At 37.7% G+C, this 26,597-nt stretch overlaps 2 protein-coding genes across 4 annotated transcripts in view; one reads left to right on the forward strand and one right to left on the reverse strand.

The window, feature by feature from the left end:
* Nucleotides 1-13,664, forward strand: rsbn1 (round spermatid basic protein 1). The gene is made up of 7 exons (XM_082145396.1): nucleotides 1-1,300; nucleotides 2,057-2,685; nucleotides 3,593-3,730; nucleotides 6,121-6,263; nucleotides 6,357-6,524; nucleotides 6,634-6,742; nucleotides 9,729-13,664. The coding sequence occupies exons 1-7, from the start codon at nucleotides 718-720 to the stop codon at nucleotides 10,269-10,271; spliced, it is 2,313 nt and encodes a 770-aa protein (XP_082001522.1). The 5' UTR covers nucleotides 1-717; the 3' UTR covers nucleotides 10,272-13,664.
* Nucleotides 13,027-26,597, reverse strand: part of ptpn22 (protein tyrosine phosphatase non-receptor type 22) — a 17,781-nt gene continuing 4,210 nt past the window's right edge. The window contains exons 3-29 of one of the 3 annotated variants that reach the window (XM_082145387.1): nucleotides 26,033-26,109; nucleotides 25,807-25,902; nucleotides 25,652-25,690; nucleotides 25,319-25,390; nucleotides 24,606-24,665; nucleotides 23,860-24,002; nucleotides 23,069-23,135; nucleotides 22,876-22,953; nucleotides 22,705-22,785; nucleotides 22,438-22,547; nucleotides 20,332-20,903; nucleotides 20,154-20,243; nucleotides 18,137-18,211; nucleotides 17,689-17,760; nucleotides 17,520-17,591; nucleotides 17,291-17,418; nucleotides 17,128-17,155; nucleotides 16,964-17,038; nucleotides 15,810-15,878; nucleotides 15,636-15,698; nucleotides 15,428-15,558; nucleotides 15,211-15,238; nucleotides 14,964-15,026; nucleotides 14,747-14,877; nucleotides 14,125-14,155; nucleotides 13,851-13,985; nucleotides 13,027-13,664 (exon numbers count right to left, since the gene is read on the reverse strand). In XM_082145387.1, the coding sequence (XP_082001513.1) occupies nucleotides 13,603-13,664; nucleotides 13,851-13,985; nucleotides 14,125-14,155; nucleotides 14,747-14,877; nucleotides 14,964-15,026; nucleotides 15,211-15,238; nucleotides 15,428-15,558; nucleotides 15,636-15,698; nucleotides 15,810-15,878; nucleotides 16,964-17,038; nucleotides 17,128-17,155; nucleotides 17,291-17,418; nucleotides 17,520-17,591; nucleotides 17,689-17,760; nucleotides 18,137-18,211; nucleotides 20,154-20,243; nucleotides 20,332-20,903; nucleotides 22,438-22,547; nucleotides 22,705-22,785; nucleotides 22,876-22,953; nucleotides 23,069-23,135; nucleotides 23,860-24,002; nucleotides 24,606-24,665; nucleotides 25,319-25,390; nucleotides 25,652-25,690; nucleotides 25,807-25,902; nucleotides 26,033-26,109 (2,648 nt within the window). In that variant the 3' untranslated portion in view covers nucleotides 13,027-13,602. The remainder of the gene's footprint in view (nucleotides 13,665-13,850; nucleotides 13,986-14,124; nucleotides 14,156-14,746; nucleotides 14,878-14,963; nucleotides 15,027-15,210; nucleotides 15,239-15,427; nucleotides 15,559-15,635; nucleotides 15,699-15,809; nucleotides 15,879-16,963; nucleotides 17,039-17,127; nucleotides 17,156-17,290; nucleotides 17,419-17,519; nucleotides 17,592-17,688; nucleotides 17,761-18,136; nucleotides 18,212-20,153; nucleotides 20,244-20,331; nucleotides 20,904-22,437; nucleotides 22,548-22,704; nucleotides 22,786-22,875; nucleotides 22,954-23,068; nucleotides 23,136-23,859; nucleotides 24,003-24,605; nucleotides 24,666-25,318; nucleotides 25,391-25,651; nucleotides 25,691-25,806; nucleotides 25,903-26,032; nucleotides 26,110-26,597) is intronic. The other 2 variants (XM_082145388.1, XM_082145389.1) reach the window with 2 other exon arrangements.

Consider the following 26,597-nt stretch of genomic DNA (forward strand, 5'->3'; position numbering starts at 1 on the left):
AAACAAGTCCTACAATCAAACCAAACATTTCCATTATTTTTAAAAAGTTTATTTAAGATTTCTTCACTGCACCAGTCAAATTCTCCATGGCATTTATTCAAAACCCTCTTGCCATCGCTTCTCGTTTTAACGAGTCAGTGAATTGTTGACTCAAAAGCATCATAAACCGATTCGTAATCGATTCGTTCAGCCCACAGACTGGTTCAGACCAGGTTCTTTAAAGAGGTTCAACGGATTCCGTGAAAAGATCCGAGTCGCACGAACGAATCGTTCATCGACATTTTTGATGATACTGAGACAGGCAGATGCGACGCACTCTTGTTGTAAACATAGATCAACCAGAAATAGCGCAAATGACAGGCAAGAAAGCGTCCCACGTAGACGGCCACTGAAGAAATCCGACATCGCGCAACTATGACCAGGATGTCGTGTGTTGTTCTTTAGTCGGTTTTGAGCTTAACGTAGACAGAGCGCTTAGAAATATAAATATCTCAACGAAACGGAACCGCCCAACCAACCCCTGAACCTGCTACAGCATTACGTCAGCCACTGGACGAGGCGCGTGCAGAAGCGCACGCATCCCTTCAACCGTAGCAGTGCAGAAACATCACTACCCACAAAGCTATAGGTTGAGCGCATGCGCATTCCGAGCGGGAAAACTACAAACGCATTAGCTCCGATTGGCTACTGACAAAAGAACTACAGCTCCCATTAGACATGCGCAAAAAGTCCCTTTTAAAGCCTTTTAAATTTACGTGCAAAATGGCTGCACAGGTCGATCTGCTACGCGTCAAAGTAGAGGAGAAGAGCAGGGACAGCTTTGACAAAGCCACCAAAGAGAAGAAAAAGAAGAAAAAACGAGAATGTTCGCCGTCCGATGACACGCGCGAGAGATCGGAGAAGGAAGCGAAGAAAATAAAGCTACATCACCACCAACAGAATCACCAACATGCCCAACAACGAGCGCATCCACCGCACCAACAGCAGAACAGCCAAGCGCGCAACTTCAGCAAAGAGCAGGCACCTGTGCAACACCGCCATCCCCTCCATCATCAGCTCAACAGCACCAAGAAAGAATTACCTCCGGGCTGGCCGCCGCGCAAAGTGACACCAGCAGCCCACGTCCCGCAGAAGACGGTCCTGCCGCCTTCCCCGCTGTTCACTTTCACGCCGCTCAAAGTAGCGAAGGCCAAGCCCCTCAACAACAAGCCCAAACACATTGAGAAGGACGTGAAACTTAAGCCCAAGAAGGAAAACGCCGAGGCGAACGTTAAAGTGGAGGAATGCAAGAAGAAGAAAGGTAACTTTAATAGCGTTTGCACGTAAGCCAAACGATTTTACATTTCTGGCTGGCTTCCAACTTGAGAAGTGAGCGGAGAAAGTGCCGTTAGCCACAGCTGCTAACCCATGCGCGCGCACGCCCCCATTCACATAAATATTATCGAGGAAGAAAGTTTTCACTGCTGTGAAAGTACATTTTAATGAAACGTATAACTTATGGTCATTTTCTCTGCTTAGTATCAGAGGCGTTCTCATTACATCTGTCTTGTTTACTAAACTCGCTGTTACTACACAAAACTGTAATTTTTACATACATAAATAACGTGGTACTATCATAGCTTTTTTTATAAGCACGATACCATAATAATACCGGAGTTTTTGGACACAATACAATGATATTCATTGAAGCATTTTGCAGTATCTTGTATGTATATGGTAACCATTCTGTACTATTACAGTACCATAGTATTACCGTATGTTGTCATGATTGTACCATGTTACCGCCAAAGTACTTTTTAAAATAATTGATATTAGTTGGTTAATACTGTAGGACTGTAAACTGTAGTGGTTATGGTATTGTACCTGAAACTATGGTCTCCAAATGCCAAGAATTGTGTTGAATTTTGATTACCCCACAAATTATCTAAAAAGTGTTTAAGGAGAGACAAAATCATTGATGTGAGTTTATTTTTTCATGTTTGCAAAGTAAAGTCCTAGAAGCTATGTACAATTGATATTTATCTGATGTTCTTGTCATTTCTGTTGATCTTTTCAGAGCCCCACAGTGAGAATGGCAAAACCCAGACCCTGGAGGAATACCTCCTAAAGAAAAAGAAAAAGAAGAAGCGGCATCGTGAAGATGAGCGTGGCAAGAAGTTACGCGTGCACAACAAAGAGGTGCAGACGGTGTGTGCAGGATTGACAGGAGATGCTCCACCTCTTTCTGAAGACCCTGTCTTACAAGCGTACATCAAAGATGAAAAGCCGTGTCCGGGCTTAGATGAGTACCACACCCCCAAAGGTGGGAAGAAGCTGTTCCTCTCGCACCAAGACCACTTCATCCGCAGCTCGTGGCTTCAGACCAACTCCTCCTTCAGCAGACTCATCCATGAGGAAAAGCAGCCCAATGGAGGGGCGTCTGTACTACATGCTTATGCAGATGAACTGTCCTTACTGCAGCCTGAAGACACTGAAAGATTTACTCAGGAGTTCCTGGAACTCGCCTTTGCTGAACACCCTAAAGGAGCTGCGCGCTATGCACTCGCCGTGGTGCATGGAGCGGCCGCCTACCTGCCCGATTTCTTGGACTACTTTGCCTTCAATTTCCCAAATACGCCTGTCAAGATGGAAATCCTTGGTAAAAAGGACATTGAGACCACCACGATTGCTAGCTTCCACTCCCAGGTAAGGGGACGCTTTGAAACAATCTGTATTGTAAAAAGCGCTATATAAATAAAGGTGACTTGACTTGGCTTTGGCATGCCGTGCCGTGCCGTTTTTTTTAAGCAGGAATGCATTGATGCCTTGCATGGGAGACTAGCAAATGAAATCTATCAAATCTATTTAACCATTCTTACTTCTAGAGGACTGTTAAAGCAGCTGCAATTTTTATTTACACAAGTCAGGCGGCTAGAAGGTGTCAGTTCAAAGTACAGGAACAGTCTTGAGTAAGTGAAGCAGAGCAAATTTACCCATGGCCAAACTGTTAGGCTGTTTCTCTGGCGTATCAGAGACTAAATAAACTGACATTATCAAATTCATTCTTTCAAGAAGCACGGGAATCACATATTGAAGTTGCGTTCATTTTCTGGTTGTCTTAAACACCATATTACTGTAAATTATTCCCTATTGCTTGTTCTCACCAAGGATGAAATTGAAAACTATAATGTTTTAATAATCTTTCTAACTTTATTAGATTAGGGAAGTCCACACCACAGTTATAACAATAACGACACAGAGGAACGATATCATTGGAATCAGTTTTTCCAGCTGATGAATGATAAAAACATTGACAACTGATCAAAATCCACCTGACTTTAAAGAGCTTGAGCATTTAAAGCAGCTAACGGTATAACTGCAGCGCACCCTTATAATAAACAGATCGTTATCATTGCATTGGTGTGGGCGCTAATATAAATATAGTTATCATGCTTGACGTGAACAGTCCTTTAAACAATTTTTTATGATGAAGCTTTGAAAAGACACACATGCTGAACTTTGCATTAAGGTTCATCTTTACCCATTGCAGCACTAAGATAAAAAGTGTGTGTTGGATGTTGTATCCTGGCTCTGAAGTGCTTTTGTGTTGCAGGTGAGCCGAACATATTGCTCTGGGACATATAGAGCTGGTCCCATGAGGCAGATCAGTCTGGTCGGTGCAGTAGATGAGGAGGTGGGCGATTTCTTCCCGGAGTTCTTGGACATGCTTGAGGAGTCTCCGTTTCTTAAGGTTTGAACATATTCTCTCATAGAAGAGTGAGTTTGAAAGTCCTTGTGCTGATGGTGTTCTGTAGTGCAAACGGTGTGTTCCAGTTTTCTATTTGCCGGCGGTGTTTCTTACGTTTTTGGATCCAGCTAAATAGTGTTGTCGTCTTGCACAATTATGTAAAGATTTTAGTTGCATCCCTGTACTTTTGAAGACCTTTAAACATCCAAATTGGAGATCTATACGCTACTGTTAAAAAATGTGGTGTCTAAAAGTTTTTCTTTGTAAAGAAGCCTTGTGCTCAGAAAACTGCATTTGTTTAATTAGAAATTTAGACAATTTTGCAAAATAATATTACAATTTCAAATAACTGTTTTTTATAAATATAATTTATTCCTTTGATGGCAAAGCTAAAATTTCAGCAGCCATTACCTCAGTTTTCAGTGTCACATGATCCTTCAGAAATCATTGAAACATTTCTTATCAATAAATCAACTGATAAAATTAACATTATAATTGATAAATTAACATTAATTTATAAATGTCTTTATTAATACCTTTGTAGCCAATTTACAAATCAATTTAATGCATACTTGATGAATAAAGGTTTAATTTATTGGGGGGGAAAACTTACCCCAAACAGTAGTTTTTGTCCAAGAAAACGTCCTATAGGAACTGTTAAGCAGATAGTAATGTATTGGCTAATAACTAATAATAGTCGATATTAAACTATAATCAATCATTTCAAATGCTACAAGGGAATTTAGACAATATAACATTATATTGTAGAGTATGAAAAATTATTTTGAGATTTGCCATTACATTTAACATTTGTTAATAAATAAGTGTTTTAAAAAATTACCTTGAGTATGGCAAAGGCAAATATCTAAATGTACAAAGGAAAATGAGCATGATGTAAAATTAGTAGTGCTGGGTAACGATTAAAATTTTTTAATCGTGATTAATCGCACGATTTTCTTGCGATTAATCGTATTATGCGCAAAATTGAATAATGAATTCTAAAGTAGTGTATTGCGCACTTTTGATCTAAATGTACTGCTATATACACAAAAGTGCAATAACATGTGGTTTGCAAACACTTTAAACAAATAGCCTAATGTGCTTTTTACCAGCAGTATTCCCTTTACACAGTAGCAATAAAATATTTCTTGTAAATCTCAACTTAAACATTAATGTAATTAAATCAAATATTAAACCAAAGCTATTTGCCACTGCCAGGGCATTACCTTTTATCTAGCTTGTTGAAACAAGTTACCATCAGAGTCCTGTTTTCTTGGTTTTTCTGACCAGGTATCAACAGGTATCTTTCATCAGGGAGCAGCAGAAACAGTCTGTGTTCAGTAGCAAGTTTCCCTGTTTGTGCGTTCACACCAAACACGAATAGCGCGTCAAAGTTGGACGCTCTAGTTGGACGCTTGAACATTTTGAATCCATTCACGCGTCCAGAGCGAAATTGACGTGCGTAAAAAGCAAAAGTTCGAAGCGAAATTGTCACGCGTCTGATTAAAGTGAGGTGAAGTGGTCGAGCACAAGGTGCAGCGACAAGCGGGTGCGTTCCCGTGAAACTGTCGCAGTTGTGCGCGCATGCCCGCCCGCTGCCAAAGTTGAATTGTCTTGAACTTTTTGTACACGACGCGCAGCACAAATCATTGGGAGAGAGACTGATCCTCGCTGTTTGTGAGTTTCCAAAATCTAAATAGTTATCAGGACATCAACAGGAGGGAATTCACATGGCAGAGCATCCCCGCTAAACTATACGCAGGCCTATCAGGTAAAGTTATGTATAATTTTAAGTTAAGTTAAAAAGGCTGCAGCCGTTGCCATGGTTACTATCCATAGAGCGCCTGCCGTTCACTCTCGGAGCGCTGTTCACCTAGAGAACCTGCCGAAGCCTCCCTCCACTGCTTGTTTGGGAGGGTTATTTGCTGGCTGACCAACATCCCACCCTTCCTGTGACCCATGGTTTGACTGTAGGCCTATGTGTATTCAGAGCCAGTGAGCAATAGACTTTCAAAATATTAATAAAAAAAAAAACCTGCGTTAACGTGCGCTAAAAAAATTGTCTGCGTTAATTAATAAATGTGTTAACGTGCCCAGCCCTAAAAATTAGATATGCAATATCCATACATTAAAAAAAAACCCTCTAATATCAGCCATTAACTGATATATTATGCATCCTCAAGTATAAATAGTAAGCTGCAAGCCATGGCTGAGATAAGTTTTCTTTGAGATGTTCCACCTCAAAATCCTGTTTCAATAGGAAATATGTTAACACGGAAAAGAAAACTGCGTTTGTTTAGTTGTTTCTTGCCATTCATACATTGAGACGGTGGTCAGGGCAAGGCTACAGCATGGTCCTAACTTCACGACGAATGTTTTGTTTGTCTGTGCAGATGACTTTGCCATGGGGAAGCCTGTCCAGCCTGAAGCTTGACTGCAGGTCCCAGAGCGACGATGGTCCCATCATGTGGGTGAGACCTGGAGAGCAGATGGTCCCCACAGCTGATATGCCCAAGTCTCCATTCAAGAGACGAAGGTATGCGCTGTTTAACGCTGTTGATATTCAACCTCAAAAAAGACTTTCATGGTAGCGCCTTACAAAACGCTTTTTTTTTTTTTTTGGTCGTAGATCAATGAATGAGGTCAAGAACTTGCATTACCTCCCGAGAGCCAGTGAACCACGTGAGGTGCTGTTCGAGGATCGGACACGAGCCCATGCGGATCACGTTGGCCAGAGCTTCGACTGGCAGAGTACAGCAGCTGTGGGTGTCCTGAAAGCAGTGCAGTTTGGGGAATGGTGAGTGCAGCCATCTACCACGCAGAAACATATGCATGTGCTTGTACATGCAGAAAACTGTGTAATTAACTATAGATAAAATGACCTTTGATGTTCTCCTCTCTCATAGGAGTGACCGGCCACGGATAACCAAAGATGTGATCTGTTTTCACGCGGAGGACTTCAATGACGTCGTTCAGAGGCTTCAGCTAGACCTGTTTGAGCCACCTGTGTCACAGGTAGGAGCTGTTAAACTGCTAAACAGGACAGACTGTAGTTATGTGTGTTTATATTAGTCATGGCTAACATGGCAAGTTGGGTTGTGTAAGCACAATTTATGATGGAACATGCAAGTTAGCAAGTTTTTCACTCTTTTCCACCTCGCTTTTAAATCGCTTGCGGTGTGTGTCCACTGGCGCGGAACAGAGCAAGCAAGTGTTTTCTTAAACAACGGTGGGTTAGGTGCCGCGGTGGGCTAGTGATGTTACCGGTATTGCGGCAGAACACCGGTAACACTGGCAACGCGACTATCGCAACAAGCCTAACTGGTACCAGCTGCACTTTCTTGCTCTCTCTTCTTTACAACTTCAAGTTAACCCGCATAGCAGTGTGCATTTTAATCAAGAAAGTATATAGTCCGTTGTGCTGCATGTTTTAGAGCAAAGTGTGTCACTGTGATCATTTACACACTTGCAGCTTATCATGCAGTGTTTTCAGCTTCTCAGAGCAGCTCAGTTCATAGTAAACGCGGTGAACTCCATCTCTACATGTGAAGAGAGTTAAACGCGCATTTGGGAATGCAGTATGTTTTGGCATGCTTTGTTTTTGGCATAAAATGTATTATTATATTATTTTGCACGATATTTGATTAATTTACAACTTTTTTGTGGATGGGTGATAACATCATTTAACACAGATGTGTAATGACAAGTGTTTGTAAACCTGTTGTCACAGACACTTAAAGGTCTCCCTGCAGTTTTCTACCAAAATAAAAGCTTGAGGGTTAATAACTCTTGCAAGTGAACATATTAAGTCATAAGAATGGTAAATTTACAACTAAAGTCAAATAATGAATATATTTGTATAAAATATAAAATTTTATATTAATATTTTACAGTGCATTTGTTTTACAATAGTAATACATTTCTGTCTTAGAAATAATATAATTAATTATAATAATAATAATTGACACATTTCACGATTCGATTCCGATTCACAAGCTTGCTATTCGATTCCAATTCGATATTGATTTATTTGGATACATGTCAGGTACAGTACATGTACATTTTCTCAAGGAAAAAAATCTCTCAACTAATGCTGTAAACTATACAGGAAGTCAGTTGGTATTGCATTATTATAAAATTGAAGGTTAATTTTTATGCAAACACTTAAATTATATGCAAGATTTTATAATAACAAAGTTATCATAATGTAGCCTAAATAACGTTTTTATAATAATAAAGTTATAATACTAACTTTAGAATGACATAATTACGTTTCTACAATTTGTTTTTTTGAAATATAAACCTTTAAATGGTGGCTGTCATAAAAACCTGTCGGATTTATTTAAACGGATATTAAAATTGAAGAACTGTAAAATGGCTCTTCTGAGGTAAATGTAACATTACTTGACGTTGTTTACTAAGCTGATGTCTTTCTGCGGTTGAAACACTGATTGAGCGTTTAAATGAAACATGCTACGGATTTCGGTAAGTTGTACAGTATATTTCGACATGCCTTCTGATGTTTATTTCGTGCTGTAACTTGTAGTAAAGCGGAAGAGATGCTCCGTTCTCGTGTGCTTCACGCTGCTGTTTCCTTTGATCTGAGGTGGTCATTTCCACGACACATTGAAGAGGGCCAAAATGGTATTTCATAATAAAATGAACAGAATTTCATGAACATTTTGAACATATCAAAAGTAACAAAGCGCATAGCTTATTGCGATTTATTGGATGGGAGGCGTCACAATGTTCTGTTCGTTCATCGACTGAAAGCAGTATAGACTAAAAGATTGATTCTTGGGATTTTAAAATCGATATCACTTCATAAAAATGAGAATCAATTAAAATCTAGATTTTTGTTGTTGTTTTTTTTTTTTTACCCAGCCCTAATAATAAAAATATATGGTCCCACTATCAGTCGTATCAGCTATCAGTCCTGAGGAATGTCTTGAGTTCATTAATCAACTTCGATACTTATCACAATTTATGCCTCTAATGTTGTGGCAATTTCTCCCCACAATCTTTTTCAAGGTATTGTATTGAACATAGTATCATGACAGCAGTAGCCTCCACATTTTCATCTTTCATATATTTTTCAAGGTTCTGTGCAGAAAGCTTGTTTGATTGTGAAATATTCAATTCTAAAGATAAATGATCATAGTAAAATATATGTTATTCTATTTTGGTGCTAATGTCGATCAAAAAGTCTAATTTGTCAGCTAAACTAGTTTAAGAACTGCCTAAAATAATCAGTTATATTTATGTAATATTGCATGATTTGAATTGAATATCAGCTCTGCTGAAGGTAATTTTTATCATCTTTTATAAACAACATTTTAGTGAGTAATTTTGAATTGAATTAAATTCAAGGCATCTAAAGGGGTTAAGTTTTGATAATCCAATATTTCTACCAGAAAGACTCGGGAGATAAAATGATATAACAAGTAAATTTATTAATAGCTCAGCAAGCATAGTATTTGGCGTAGGCCCCGTCCTTAGCAAGCAATGCGAGGGTAACGGAATCTGCAAATCCCGCCTGAAGATGAAGGCAGGGGCGCAGCCGACCCCCTGGAGGCAAAGGAAGGGACCATCCTGGTGGTGGTGGGGAGGATGGAGGGAAGGGACCATCCTGGTGGTGGTGGGGAGGATGGAGGGAAAGGACCATCTTGGAGGTGGTTGGGGAGGATGGAGGTAATTGGCGCCGTCAGTATCTGCGAACTCAGACGGATGTAAGTACCATTCTTTTATACTGAGAGTGTTAACACATGATTGGTTAGAAGTGAGTTAATTCATGACGCGCTGATTGAGTCTTCCTGGCAGAATTTAACGCTAAGCTTACATTTATAATTATTTTAAGAGCACAATCTGATCTATGGTGTTGTCAACACGTGGTGTTGGATGAGCAGTAATTATTACATGAATCCTAACGGGTGTGGAGAGGATGTTAAGACAGGCAGGTGTAAAACACGTCAGCGTTCTCATAATGCCCCTCTCTTTACAGTGTGTCCAGTGGGTGGACGATGCCAAACTCAACCAGTTACGACGGGAAGGCATCCGCTACGTTCGTGTGCAGCTCTGCGATGACGACATCTACTTCATCCCCCGCAACGTGATCCACCAGTTCAAAACAGTCTCGGCCGTGTGCAGCCTGGCGTGGCACATCCGTCTAAAGCAGTACCACTCTGAGGAAAAGGAGGAGTCAAAGGACGTTAAGACCAAGGACCTGTGTTCCACATCGTGTCCTCCCCCTGTTCACCCGGACACCAAAGTCACCTCCTGCGCGCATCTACAAACGGACACGGCACAAGGTGGGGTGGCGATAACGGACGAGCTGGTTTTCCAGAGGCCCGCCACGCCACCCAGAGAGCCACAGCCCGCGCCTCCGCAACCGGCTAAATCCGCCCACACTGTTCCCGCCGCTCCCTGTTCAGAGACCAGCCCTCTGTCCTCACCCACAGCAGAGCAAATGCTTCCACAGGCTCCCGTTCAGCCTGCATCAGACTCCTCACTCAATGGCAGCAGGTCCACGGATTTCCCCAAATGACTTCCGAATCCTTCATTTTGCGGAGTGGTGGAGTTTTAATTCACCTGACAGACTTTTCTGACATTCCACAGTGTAAAAAAAAAAGGAATATCTGGACTTCACCTAAAAACGATGAAGACTGTATATTTTTCTTTTTTAGATTTTGGTTAAGAAAATGACCCCGTGAGTACTTTTTAGGTTTTTCTCAGCCAAAGTATTTAATTTGAAATATATTTTTGCTGATTACTCAGTATTGTTTTATATTTGTTTATATATTATTATAAATGAGATGAATTATCTCTCAAGAAGGACTTTTCATTGTAGTTTCCCAGGCCGTCATGTGCATCTGCTAATTGGTTTTTACAAACAAGGAAAAAAGTGCCTGTCACAAGTGGAGAGCAGCAAGTATGTCTTAAAAGAGAAAAATAGGCTTTCTTTCTTCTTCTTCTTCCCATGATGTAATGTCACACTGCAGTATCTGACGTATTTAAGATAGACTAGAGAGAAGGTATCAATTTCAAGTGAGAGAGATTTGCTTTTTCTTTGATCATCCTCTGGTTTTGGATTAAAACACTTTGCTTGAAGGAAAATTAATTATTTTTTGAACGAGTGTTAGCAGTCATTATCAAAGAGGAGCCTGTGCATTACCTCTCACGTATGCAGGAAATAGGATTTGGCCTTTACAAGAGGGTTGTTCATTTTAATTATTTATTTTTGTCCAGAATAGTCAGTCTTTTAAGATCATGGTCATAAATTTATTTGTCATGTTCATTTTCTGTCTGAAGTCGTGTGTACGGAAGCCATTGGTCATTTTTTTTATATATTTTTATTTTGGACAGGAAGATGTATTCCATCTAAGACCGGACATTAGCAGAAAATTAGATGGAAATGTAATAACCAAACCTGCACTCAGGGGCAACATACTGATGCCTTTTCATTTGGTCAATTCTTATTCTTCTGTGTTCACTTTGTAGTTTTATAGTAATCGAATCCATTTCTTCAGATTATTGGGGTTTGATTGACTTATTGAGCTCTTGAACCTATGATTCTGACATGTTAGAATGAGTTTTATGTAAGGCAACGACCCCTTGATTCAAATGGTTCATCTAAACATGCTTCCATTGAGGTTTTGCGCATGATCCTGCTCATACTATCATAGTAGTTTTACAGTCCGAACTGATTTTATTTTTTAAATCATACTTTATTATTCTCTGAACTTTTGTGTTTTTTTTTGTCTTTCTTTGACATGTCCCCAATTTTTAAAATGTCCCAAATTATTATTCCTGTTGCTTTGGCTATTTTAAGCATTTGTTGAATTTTTTTCTGAAAATTAGTGAGTGCAAATATGAATTAACTCTATTATAATAATATAAATGAAGGGGGTGAATAAATTCCTGCGTTTCTCTTGTACCAGAAAACTGTTATTGTATTTTGCTGTTCCCATAATCTGCTACCCAAATCAAACTCAAAAATGTTCTCCTTCAAAAAAACATTTGATATTATTCATAAGTAAAGTAGCAGTACTATTGCATAACACTTGTTTCTTATGTGTTTGAACTGAAGTTGTCCTTGGTCATTTATGATAAGCATTCTAGGGTGACTCTGCTATCCGATTTAGTTGAATGAGTGCAATTTAGCTTTCACTTGCCAAGTGTAGTTGCGTGTCAGTAATGTTTTTGCACATGTCAATGTGGTTATTTTGAATGGGATTAAGTCTTAAAACAGGCATTCAATGTTTTTGAAAGGGTTTTGGACAGCAGTTTTGCTTCTCCATTGATGCCAAGTATTGCTAATGACTGATTTGAATGTAATTTCACACCAGCAAGCCAATCAGTCTACATTGATTATGGTTTCAACAAAACGATTTAATGGCTTTCCCTAATCAAATGCATCCTGTAAAAAATGAGTGCCTTCTATCGAGTCTTTAATTGTCTGCTATTAAGCTAAATGATGTTATACAAGTTTGTACAAAGCATTAATTGCGATGGAATTTCATAAAGTCTGGCAATAAGTAATGATTGGGTATTTATTATTGTAAAAAATGCTAATTCTACTCATCCAGGATCAACTGAAGGTGACCATTTTATCGGCCACCAAAGGATGACAATGCAAAAACTATATATATAGAAAAATTGGTGGTAAATGACATTGGAATTTTAAAATCATGTGCAATATAAATCATATCATGCTTCTTATATTTCCCACTGTTTTTAATTAGGATTACGATTATATATGCAGGTTGGAAAGCCTAAACCGTAATAATTTCCATTTTCTCAGATTCTGCAGATTAACCGTTTTGTTTAATGAAAGAAAAGATCCTTTCACATTTCACTTAATACTTAAATTGGGAGTCATTATTTACCAAAAGATGAATCTTCCGTTATATACAGACATGTTCTCCTCTCAGTAACACACGATTATGCTTTTACACCTTATGGTTTCATGGTATATTAAAATAAACATGATGTTTAGCGTTCTATGTTTCTTCTGAATTTTGGCAGCTAGACTCTTTTTTTTGTGTTGATCAGGTTTTTGATGGTCGTTTGTAATATAGGAAAAATCCACTTAGGGATCAAGGCATGCTCTCTGTGTTTGATTCATTATTTGCTCTGTTTGATATTTGTATAAAGGTTTTCAATTTCATTGATTTTTTAAGGACTAATTAGATGGTCAATTATGAACATAGTCAAAGTAATGTTTTGTAAATGCTAAGTTACATTTAATAGAACTGTCATGTGGATCTTTTCAATTGTGTAAAAATGCAATGGAATGCATAGACTTTTTCTGTATTTTTTTAAATAAACCATTTTATGAGTGTACCAAGATGAAGCATTTCTTAAAGGCAAATGAGCAGACACAGTTAAACACTGTCATAAACCATAAACTTGATTACAGTTATTCACAATCATTTTCATCTCTTTTAGACAGACCTGGCACCAAATGTGCTGTTGCTAACTCCAAAGTTATGTAGCCTAATATAAAGGCTTGATTGGCCATACCTGCAGCTGTATGTATTATAAAATACATTAAAAAGGTTACCTATGCGATTATGGAAGTGTCTACATTTCAGTACATTCATCTCTTATTATTATGTCTTTAGTTGCACAATTATAATCATTTTATATACATTTTAGTTGCAAGTTCGTTGCAACGGTTCAATGTTCAAACAGGCCATTCTCTTGCATTACACCGTTATACAGAATCTGTATAAATGTCCATTTGTTGTGTGAGGTCAGTGGTTGGTCTACTATCACTCAAAAACCACAGTGCTTGTCTCTCTGTGGCTGAAAGAAATCTGTGCTCAGTACAGTCTTGCGAGGCTGTTCTCCTTTCCTTTCACCTTCGACATGAACTAGACCCATGTTTCTGGTTTATTTCGTGGACCCTTCGGCTTTCCAAAACGAGATCCAAAAGCTGTGGAGTAAGAAAGGAGTCATTAACTGTTCACAATGTCATGCATTGGCATAGTAGTCCCAGGTATCAACACGAACTGAGGAAATTTAAAATGGAGTAGCTCCATCTGGTGTCAACTCTCAGAACACCAGTTTGAAAACATTTTGGTCTTTTAAAAAGTGTATTTTAAAGAGGGGGATAGCTTACAAAATAAGAATCCTACAGCAGCACCATAGGGGGGTGGAGCAGATTGAGGCGGGGCTGGAGGCGGGGCTGAAGGTGGGATTGGGGGCGGGGCTGAAGGTGGAGCTGGGGGCGGGATCGGAGGCGGGGCTGTTTTTGCTGAAAATGACAGTTAAATGTTCAAACCACACACACACATGAAGCAGCTTTTCATTTGATTTAAATGCTTATTTTAATATAATTAAATTGTATAGAATTAGTTGTATCAACAAGGAAAAGAAGTGGTTATTATACATACGTCTCTGTCTTCCTTTCAAAAACTTAATACTCTGTAAGAAAATAAATTTGTATTTACATTTATAGAATCTGCTTTTATCCAAAGCAAGTAGGCTATTATTCACACACAAGAGGCCATTCACACAGAACACGTTTCTGCGATGAAAAACGCAAGAGGCGTGGTAGTAGAATAAAAAAATATAACTGTTTTTCTTTTTCTTTTCTTCTTCTTAAATTGAGCTCTGTGGGCTTGTGTCATGCAAAAAAAAAATGTTGTTCAAACCAGAAAAGTGTTCAAACCAGTAGCGTAGCCACAAAGGGGAATTTCACATTGTCAATTTTGAGCGCTGCATTTTTAGAATGGCTGCGGACGCAAAGGACACACGACGTGAGCAATGGTCAAACGTGTCTGTCTAGTACATTTTTACAAAAAAATAAATAATGGAAAAGTTGAGCGATGGAATACAAGAACAATCTGTGTGAACGGCCCCTTTAAAGTGTATTCAAGTTAGGCTATACATTTGTCAGTATGTGGGTTCAGTGGGAAACAGGGAGTGCAAAATAAATGTTTATTTGCCATCAATAAACTGGATTTGACATGTTTATTTTACATGTACCAAATACAGACACTTTAGAAGTATAACCTTGGTCCTGGCCTTGCTGACCAGTGAAGTTTTCTCCCCTCCTCTGTTTGTCCGGTTGTCTGTTGGTCCGGTTGCTGCTGGCTGACTGCTGGGTGCCGTCTGGTGCTCTACTGTTTTGGCCACAGGGCAAGCTAAACTAAGGTTATGTAGTCTTACTCATGCATTTTTTTTTTTTTTTTTTATCAATCACTGTCAATGGATTTATGCTGTCACTCACCTTTGCCTCCAGTTGCCATGGTTACAGACACTGGAGGAGTCAGCGGAGCCACAGATAGAGGCTCTGTAAAATTAAACACAGCTGTGCACACATGGATCTAATAATAGTGCGCCATCTTTATCTCTGTCGCACAGTGAAAAACACTACACTGCAGAGCACTTGAGAGGGTACATTTGCTTGCGCGTGTTATGCTGTAATGACACTATTGACTGAGGTGTGGGAGGGCACAATGGAAAAAGCAACCTACCTTGTTTTGAACTTTTTGCTCTTACGCTCTGTTAGAAAATGACACATTTGGTAAGAGTGAGTCAAGCATTAATCATATGAAAGGAAAGTCATAGCACAGCACCTCTGTACAGCTCAAGTTATGGACTGCATGAAAATTTGAGTGTTGTGGGTCAGCTATATGCTATGTACTTCTAAATGTATTGTAGTATAACATGTAGGGAGAGTATAAAGGTAACCTTGCTTCGGCTCCAAGAACTTTCCAGGAACGATCTGGGTTGGGAGCTGCCTGACCATTCAGATGATGTGCCCACTCTCAGTCTCGGCTGCTCGGGCTCAGCGGGCAGACAGAGGGCGTTGTGGTCAGGCACTTTAACGGAAAAATATCTTTAACAAACATAGATGCACAGTTTTTCTGTATACTGTAAACTGTACTGTATACTGCACCTTTCTCCGTGTGAAAAATGAAAGATTCTGGAGTTCTTTCAGGAAGTGGTGGAGTGATAGTTTCTTTATGAAACAAAATAAAAAAAAATATATTTTTTTTTAATGTTGGAGATTGTATAGGCTATTGAACAATTACATTTGTGTTTTTAGTGAGATGGATACGTGATACAGTACCTGTCCCTGGAACTGGTTTGAATGTCTCAGATGTCTGCTCATGTGGTATTAGGGTGTGTAGTAGAGATTCTGTGGTCAAAAAATGGAAGTAAATAGCATATATTTAAAAATAATTAACTAATAGCACTGACAGAACTTACTTAAGGCAAGACACCGAACAGGGTAAAAAATTACTAGATATCATCATACTTCCCCAGTTAATTGATTACATTAAGAATTGCAAACATTTTTTTGTATGACAAGTTCTCTGAAATGTTATATTTAAATATGCAAATGAGTCAGGATCTAATTAAATATGCACTCATTTGCATACATTTCCAGAACAGAAGTCTGAACACTGATTAAGCCAGGTTCACTTTTTTTTTTTTCATTTTGTTGACATTAGAGTTAGGTTTTTACAGATGGGGATTTTGGTTTTCTCTTTTTATCACCCCGTAAATCTGAAAAGAATGGCAACACGAATCCACTCAGAAGAATTATGTCTATCAAAAGACTCAGATTTCGGTTCAGATTCGTTTACTGGTTCATTTGGTGACTCTTTCTGTAAGTTACATCATTACCAGTAGGTGGCGACTAGTGAGTGTCTTTTTAAGTCGTTCCTTCAAAAGATTCGTTCAAAAGTTCAGAATACCATAACATCATACAGGAAGCTAGACAATCATAACTGATCAGCGCGAGGAATGTCTTTGACACAAAAAGTAAGTAGGCTAAGCGAACACAAGAACAACATTATTCATGAGATATGAGACGGCAAAGTTTATTTAATGAACACTTTCCCCTCAGCTACAGTAGCATTCATCTCATATTTCTCGAAGATAAGCTGATTGTGCTTACAAAAATAGACTTTTTATTAAGTGGAAATGTCATATAGGCTACGTGACGTACATAATAACGTGAATAATGTTTGTTTTTTAATGTTGTAGGACTCTACGAGGCTTGTCATCTCCCTTAGCCTATTAGTTTATGACGTATTGGTCTGAAGTATTTTGTTTGCTTTGTTGTGCTGATTTTATAGATTCATTTTAAAATTGCGTTTATGTTTTCGCTTGTCATCACTTAATGATGTTGTCAGCTTATAACACACCAGTATCTGGCTTTATGTAGAGCAAATTCAAAGTTCACTTATTTCCTTGTTCACTGTAAGAGAGTCTTACCCTGTGGATGGTACAGTAGGGGAGGAGGACTGTGACTTGTGATCGCAATAGAACTGAGTGGAATAGATGATGCTGCTGAAAAAAAGGAAGTTGTCAAGTCTGTAGTCAAAATAAATGTATTGCTGGTTTGCTTAGAGGTCCTATAAATAAAATGACTGACTTACCAGGAAGTGACATTCTAAGTTTTAGGCTCTGAAATAAAGAAAACAAGCCTGTTATGTCTCATTTATATTGTTCTTATTTATTACGCTCAGCAAAATATATCCAAAAAGTGCACGAGGTTGTTGGTTAATTAGTCTATACATCTACTGCCCTGTATCTGCTCACCTTGCTCCTTGACCAGGATCGTCTCATGTCTATCTGAGCTTCAGATGATTGCCCAGACCATTCTAAAGATTTCCCAACTCTCATTACAACATTTTGTGGTTTTTCCTGTGTCACATTTTGAACCAAATCTGTTGAAAATAAGATGCAAATTAGATAAGGTTCAGGTACAAACAAAGTGACCAGATGAAATTTGATGTTGATTCATCATCAATGCTTGTGATTGTCATACCTTTATCTATGGCCAACTCAAAAGACTCTGGAGTTCTCTCAGGCAGTGGGGGTACCGGTGAGGGCGGGCTGTCTTTTTTAGAGGAAACGGAAAAATGTACAGGTGCTGTAAGACTACCACTTAAATTTGCATCTATAGACAAACATTTTCAAGTCTGCATAATGCTCACCTTTGTTGACACTCTCAGAGCCTGAGCTGGTTGGGATCACCAATGCCAACAGCTCACTGGTTTCACTGATATCTGGAAACAAGACCAGTGATATGTTTTTTTATTTTTATTAATCGTTTCATTTTCTAAATTAATTATTTTTTTAAAGGCACTGTACATTTGTATATGCTGTGGCTTGAAATGTCAGTAGGCCTTCATGACCTCCCTTATTAGTTTTGAATCAAACAATTGAATCAATCGACTCCTGAAATTCTGGAATCGTAGGCCTACATTGATAGAGATTTGTATGAAGGTATTTTGTTTGCGTTGTTGTACTGATTTTAAAGATTCATTTTAAAATTGTTTAATATGGCATGTTTTCGCTTGCTTAATGATGGTGTAGCCTATATATCTGGCTTTTTTAAAGAGCAAATTTAAAGTTCACTTGTTCTCTATAAGTGAGTCTTACCCTGTGGATGTTTGCACAGTGGGGGAGAAGGACTGTGACTTGTTATCGCAACAGGACTAAGTGGAATAGATGATGCTGCAGAAAAAAAGGAAGTTGTTAAGCCTGTAGCCAAAATAAATGGTTTGCTTAGAGGTCCTATATATAATTTATATGGAAAAGACTTAAAACTTACCAAAAAAAAAACTAAACAAAAATGTGAAATTAACTGAAATAAATACGTTTAAATCAAAGAACTATAAAATGACTGGTAACAGCCTGTATAATGCATTATATGATCTCATGAATAATCAGAACCACAGTTATAATACATTTATAATTAGGGCTGGCTACCGGTTCCTGAACGATACTTTTGATGAAATCCATTTTTAACAAGATTACATAACACATTACCTCAGAAAAACTGTGGTTTTATTTAGTCAGTTTGACTCATGCTCCTTAGCCAGTGCACAAAGGAACAAAAAAAAAGCACAAAGGAACACATTTTTTTTTAATAAAGAACTCATGCTCACCAAAGCTGAATTTGTTTGATCAAAAATAGTAAAACTTGTAATATTGTGAAATAGTATTACAATTAAAAATCTTATTTGATTATATTTAAAAATGTAATGTATTCCTGTGATGTCAAAGCTGAATTTTCAAAACCATTACTTCAGTGTCACATGATCCTTCAGAAATATGAAAACAGTTTGCTACTTAATATTTTGGAAACTATGATACATATTTTCATGATTCTTTGATGAATAAAAATGTCAAAAGAACAGCATTTATTTAAAAACGAAATATTTTGTAACATTACGTTTTAAGGTCACTTTTGATCACTTTAATGCATCCTTACTGAAAAAAAATTCTGACTAACCAACAAATTTTTGAACGGCAGTGTAGGCCTACATTCAGTAGGTCATTATTGCAATATAAACACTGTCAGAGTGATCAACAAGGTATCTCTTCATTTACCAGTCGAAGACGGAGAAACTTTATGCTATTATGTTTACTCCGTGCACTGTCAAGGGCTTCATCATATCTGTCGTGGTACCGGTCTTTGCAGCAGTTATTTTACCGCAAATACTGCATCGCGCGCTGTTGGCATCGAGCCTGGAGAAATGTATATAGCCACACTGAGAAATGTATATAGCCACACTTTTGATCGACTTTACCACATCTTTAGGGTATTGTGTGTGTGTGCTCGCGTCTCATACATGAGTATGTGCGCGGAGAGTTTGTGTGTGTGTGTGTGTGTGTGTGTGTGCTCGAGTCTCATTGAGTATGTGCGCGAGTTTGTGTGTGTGTGTGTGTGTGTGTGTGTGTGTGCTCGCGTCTCATATGAGTATGTGCGTGGAGAGTTTGTGTGTGCGCGCGCGCGTCTCATATGAGTATGTGCGCGGAGAGTTCCGCGCGTCTCGTGTGTACACAGTTTGCGTGTATGTGCGTGAGCGACTTTAGGTGTGTCGTTGTGCATTTCATATGTATTTGTTTGAGCACTGACGTTGACGAGTTAACCCCTTAGGTATCGAAATCTGGTAGCGAACAACATGTCATTTTTCGATACTCGATAGTATCGAGGCAATTCGGTCGGTACCTAAAAAGTATCGAACTCGGTACCCAGCCCTAATTATAATACTTGATTTTTACACCATTAGAAAGTATAAAACGATACAACACATGATAATTAATGTAATCTGCAAAAGTTTACATTTTAATTTTGTTTACAATAAAAAAGATTTTATGTATTGCAACATACATTATAAATGTTTCTATTTCTTTATGCGAAAAAGCTTAAAGTAAAGTGTTAACAAATTACTTAAACTAAAACCAAAATAAATTAAAGCTAAAAAAAAAAAGACAAAAGCACATAAAATGACTAGGCCTAATGCTTAAATTAAAATTTAAATGAAAACTGAAAATATAACAAATACAAGCCAATTCAAAATATGCATAAATACTATAATGGTATATAAATAAAACTGAAATCACATTGGTGAGAAGTTTAGAAGTTATTTAGACATTGAGCTGGACTAACCGTTCATTTCATCTGCCAGTATGAAAGACTCCGGGGTTCTCTCTGGCAAAGGAGGAGGGGTGTCCTCATCAGATGAAGGTGTATTTGCACCTATTTACAAATTGTAAAATGACCATAAGTGATCCATCATAAATACATTTTGAGAGAATCAGTTGTTAAAAGTCATAGGTTTTCATACCTTTATCATTGCAGTCATGTTTTGGCAGTTCCAACACCTGGTTATTAAGCGCTAAACTAGGTATTGTGAAACAAGTGTTCTCCATCCACATTTCATGAACCATAGAGTCCATAACACTGGGATTTTCACTAGCTGGTGGAGACTCGGGATCAAAATAAGGATCTTCCACAGTGAAGCAGGGGGTGCCGGAGATAATAGGCTTGTAGTCTTTGCCAACGGGACTAACATCTTGGTTTTCTTCCCGCTCCAGATGCTTCATATTTGGCCTCAGCTCCTGTACTAGGCTGATGGGATGATAACATGCAGCTTGGGTAAGATCAGTGTTGAGGCTGCTGGTGGATGGCTCAGTTCTTTGATATCCACAGGTTGTAAAGTCTGTTTGAGGAGTTGGTGCTACGAATGACCTCGGATAATTAACCTGGGCCTCACTCATTGTACTGAGCATGTCTGCAGGACTGACTTTGGTGGAGATGACCTCTTGACTGAATGGATGTAAATGTGGCTGTGGCCAAGAAGTGATTTTCTGTGGAATGTGATTGTGTTCATCCAGTAGGATTTCCATCTCATTACTCCTATTATAACAGCAAAAGATTTAGTTATAATTGGAAATAACACAAAACAGTCACAGTGTGTCTTAGACATGAAACAATTCAAGATTATTTTATTACAATTAGGTTTCTATTTAACCCTTTAAGTCCTTTTTTCTGAGTGACATACACAGTAGTAAAGACTCCAAAACCATAGCAAGGAGAATCAAAAGGTGGGTATCATTTGATAGATAACGTTTACATTTTTTAAATGTATTTTTTTCATTACATTTGGACATTCTCATGCTGAGAAACTACTGATTTAAGACAAAAAGTGTGCTCAAGGGAAAATTTACATATCTTTCTAATTTGACATGCAATTACTCGGGAGGGAAATAAGGTATGAGGACAATTCTTTTTTCAAAGTAATCAAAAGTTATAGCATTTGGATCCTGGGTAGGCTTTTTCTTTTTTTGCAGAGCGTCCAAAAACCATTTTAACCATTTGTCATTTTAATGTTATATCTTTAGATCTAAGTGAAAACAAAAAATTTGCTCAAGTTTAGTCAAAGCCCAAATCTACTCTGTTAGACCTTTCAAATGACATATGACACATGACTATCTGAGCTGTATGATGTTTTTGACATATTACATTGTACAAATATTTCATGAATTGTTTTTGATTTATCAACAAATAACTCAGCACTACTTAGGAGTTAATCAAATTGGCTACATGCATTGTAAAGTTCAGATTCTAAGCTTTCAAATAAATGGGACTTATTTTGTGTTGATCAAGGCAGTAGTTTTGAAAAATATGATTATAAATTTTTTCGTAGCTAGGTGGTGCCCAACGGTGGTACACTCTGGTTTATAGGGACAACTCAGCACTCGTTAAAAGTTGGTTAGATCAGAGACAATGGTTAGATGCATTAAAAAGCTGAGTTTCTAAGGGGGTGGGGGGGTGATGGGGTGTATTAGTAGGTCATCAGTAGGTCATTAGCTAATTCATTTCTCCGGAAGGTGTTAAAGCTGTGGCTTTGTGGTACTATCAAAATTGTGGTACTATCTCTGTCTGTTTGAGCGGCCTGACTTGGCAACACTAGCTCAACCAAGGGCATTAGTTTGAGGGTTGAGATCTTTTTTTGACCAACGGCAGAAGGGTGAATTTTTTTTTTTTATGTTTTTTTTTTAATCTTTGGGGGGGGGGATGCTATTGGAGCAGAAATTACACACTTCAGCTTACACAAGTTCAGAAAAAAATTAAAATGTTGTCATCATTTATTCACCCTCACCTATATGAAAAAAAAGGAGATATTTTGAAAATTGTGTCAGTCTTTTTTTAGTTTTTCTTTCATACTATGAAAGTCAATGGGGCCCAAAACAACATAGGGGTCACTGACTTTCATTGTATGGACAAAAACAATTGAAACTTTTTTGTTTTAAATATCTAAATTTAAATATCTAAAAGTCATACAGATTTGGAATGGATCAGCATGAGGGAGAATAAAATCTTCATTTTTGGTTGAACTATTCCCTTAAAATCTGGATTAATACCATTGAAATGAGAGATTTCCTCAGACCTGTGCTCAGTTCGAAGCAGCGCTCTGAAGTCTGTCTCAGATTCGGAGTCGCTGAAATCTGAGAACTCACTCCCACTGCTTATGGTGTCGGGTAAGGTGGAAGCTGGGACCTGATTGATGATCAAATTAAATTGTTCATGACTCAGGCCAGCAAAATGCTCTGCCTATGATGTGTTAAGTGTCATAACTAGAAAGCTAAATCAGTGGGAAATAAAATGACATGATATATGTTAATACAGAGTGAGTAATAATGGTGTCTTATCTGACCTCTCTGTTTGGTTCTTCCATTGCTGCTAGATATCTCTCAAACAGCAACTTGATGGTCCTGTATACTAGTTCATATTGTTCCTAAGAGAAAGAGAATTTATCATTAGGGAAAATTTAGGCGTTTTAGTTTTTATTGATGATGGCAAATTAAGGAGAAACCATTTTGGTTACCTTAGTCTGAACCACAGAGGGCCTCTGTGTACGCATGTCCTTTACCAGTTCAAAGATACTGAAATTTTTTGGTATCATCTAAACAAGAGCAAATAAGATTAACATCTGACCTAAAGTATGAGGCAGAAATTATTGTCTTCTTTATTTTTGTGCCAGTATAATGAAACTTCAGGAAGATGTTTTGAATCCTTACCTGTCTCTTCAGTAGATTCCAGGTATAGTCGATGGCACACAACGCTCCTGTTCTTCCACAGCCTGCACTGCAAATCCCCAAACAATCCCAAGAGAATGAGTCACAGTGAAAACACAGTGATCTTTTCTTACATTCTTACTCTTAAGTGTAGTTTGAAGGTACAATTTTTCTACATAACACTGCTGTGGAGTCATAAGAATGATTTCATTTTAACAAGTCAATTAACTGCTTATATGGTGCTCAGAATATTCTGTGTGGAAAAACATTAAAAACATAATTTAATAACACTGATTTATATTTTTAGCAAATCTCAAAATTAATATCCATTTTTCATACTAGACATTACTATACTAGTGTTTTCTCTGGATATTATTGACCTCTATAGTTCAGACTGAAAGATTGGTTGAGATTTGGAATGTCCAAATAAAACTATATCCTCATATTATATATTTTTCAGTCTTAATGGTTAAGGTAACTTATAAAGAATACCTTAAAGAATTAATTTCTCTTCTGTTGGTTATGTAATGTCTTTCAGCATAGCATTAACTGTCATTATAACTCTTGTTTGTTGGGGCATTTGCTTGTTGTTGGTCAACCCCCAACATATTTCCTGTGTAAAAAATGGTGGTGGGTATTTTCCATGGTTACAGATACAAACAAATCTTGCGTTCATGGCCACTAAAACTTTACATCATGGCCACAACATAAGCTCAGTTTTGATCTGAATAGCCCCCAGCTGCAATCATTAATCATAAATGAATCACATTGGCCCATCACATACAGGCATTTACCTGCAGTGAATGCAGATGGGAATCTCATCATGATCCTGGTAAATGCGCATGTCCTGCAGCAGCTCCAGGATGGCAGGAATGGAGTCGGGTACTCCGTGATCCGGCCAGTTCACATAGTGCAGCTGTTTCAGTGTCCGGGACTCCTGGAAATAACCGGTGTGATATAATTATTTTTTTGGCAACCTGGTTTGCATGTCAGTAAACCACCACATTTTGGTGGTTTTCTTTATACAAAACATCTTCGGAAATGTCAGCACCTGTCTATGTTTATGTTTGTTCCTCTGTCTCCACTACAGTTGCTGCACTATTAAAACTTAACGCTTTTGTACTCTTACACAGTGACATTTCCACGAGAAAGAATACCAAATACTTTGTGACCTACATGTTTGACCTATACTTTTATATTTTGATGAACTTGACTCAAGTGTGAACACATCAAGCGAACAGTTTATAAAGTACTTATTTAGCTCATATTTTGGCAAACATGTAGTCTGGACATTGAAGAAAAATGATTAAGAATGCAATACAGAAGATAAAAAAATTCAATAAAAAATACAAAGCCAAGAAAAAAAAACTTTTTTTGTGCTTACACTCAAATATGTTTTTGACTACTTTAATTTAATAAAATTAATTCAAATAAAATGAATTATTATATGTATCTGTATAAGAGCTGAAGGACCAAAAAAAAAAAAAAAAGTGAACTTTTTTCAGTGCATTAACCTCAAGACCAAAGAAGTGTTACTTACTTGTTTACATGTCACCTTCAGCGTCCTTATCAAATATTCTCCCTTATTCTCATCAGACTCCTGGACAAAAGCAAACATGTTCGTGAATGGAATGCTCATTGGATCATTAATGTGCTGGTAATATTTTGAATAATGTTATTCAATAGTGAATAACTATTTTCCAATCTACAATCCTACATTTGACTTTTTAATTTAAATTTTTTTTTTTTTAGAGGGATGCATCAATATTAAAATTCTGGTTGACACAATAAGCTAATAACTACTTTCATGCTATGGTCGATTACAATTCTGTACTATTTTGTCTAAATAAATGAAAAAATAAATACATGTTTTATTTAGGCAGCACAGATTACATTTACAAGTTTTATTAAATTATTACTGTTTTCAAAGAAAAACTTTACACTGAAAGCAGAAGAAAAAATCCGTAGAAAAATGGAAAGGGTACTAGTACATTTTCTTTACTGGACATTATCCGTTAAGATTAAAGATATTTTAAATTTTTATGAACTTTTTTTTACATGTTGAGCTCTCTCTCTCTCTTTTTTTTTTTTTTGTGCATCCTTCTTAGCAGTTCGAGATGTAATGATGTAGTGTTTTAGATTCAGGGTTGCTTCATGAATACTGAGAATCAAGCTTGAACAGGCATGTGTTTGAGTGCATATAAAACACAAGGACAGGAAGTGTGGTGTGAGTGAAGGAAGAAGTGTCCTTACATAGTGTATGGTAAAAGGCTCACACATAAACACATCCTCCTTTGACTCCGGCCAGTAACGCTCACATTTTTTCTGAAATAAAGAGGAAATGCAGCATTCAGTCTCAACTGCTCCCTTCAGATGCATCTGTATATGCTATGAGAATAGCACAGCAATAATTTCAAAAGTTGTGAAAGGGTGGGAGCTCAAGATAAAAAAATAAAAAAAAAGTAGAAGAAATGTCATGCTTGATGCATTGCTTCACTTTTCTGATGCAAGAAGGATGTGGCAAAAATGTTTACTTTAAGACACAGTGACTGACAACATTTCCTCTAATACACAGTTACAACTTACCCTTCCCATTTCGAACTCTCGGCAAGCCATTACAACAACCTACAGAGAGAGAGAGTCATTATGGAGGTATTTCCGCATGTGAATGATTCTCCAGAGATCGAACAGGTTGAACCTGTTTTTTTCAAGGAAGTGGAATGTGTGTGAAATGGGCATACCTGCACATTGTATTCCCACAGCATCCTCCAGAAGTCAAGCACAGTGTTTGGCAGCGGGCCTTGTGTGGCAATATACGCCCTAGAGCCCAACACCCCCTGAGATAAATAGACAACAAATAGCTGCTGTTACTGATATTTTCTCAGTGATTGTTTAAGCATTACATTTTCTGTTTACTCTGCGTATGTGTATATAGCATGATATCTTTCTTGCATATAACCATCTTACCTTAATGAAACTTGCATTAATGTAGTCCGTGTCATGTTTGGATTTAATGAGGGAGAGCTTTACTCTGCTGTGATCAACTGTGAGAAAATACATTCGTCAGCATCGTTAGCATCATAGTCTCATTACTGTAATCATCACAATCATCATCTCATGTGTTTTAAGCAGTGTTTTAACACAGCACAAATATTGTGCTAATCTCTCACACGTTCGTGTCATTTGCATTTTATACTACATCACCTTTTCTAATGTAACAGCCGAGAACGACAAAACATCACTTGCCGTGTGTTACAATAAAGTACTATACAGTATATTTTGGTATGGTATAATTACAATACAGTATTCATTTTCACGTATGGCTCACTGTGTTTGTATACTGTCTACATTTCTATGCTCTCTGCATGACGTTATGTGATCTTTGTTGTGGATTTGAATGTTCTGCACAATTTGACATAACCGCTATATGCAACTGCATTGGCTCTTGTTCTGGACTGGGCAAATGTCCATTGTTCATATAATTGATTAAATGACTGTATGATTTATTGTGCATCCTTGAGCTTGGGAAAGG

The sequence above is a fragment of the Leuciscus leuciscus genome, assembly GCF_965113295.1.
Source record: "Leuciscus leuciscus genome assembly, chromosome: 18".
NCBI classification, from domain to species: Eukaryota; Metazoa; Chordata; class Actinopteri; order Cypriniformes; family Leuciscidae; genus Leuciscus; species Leuciscus leuciscus.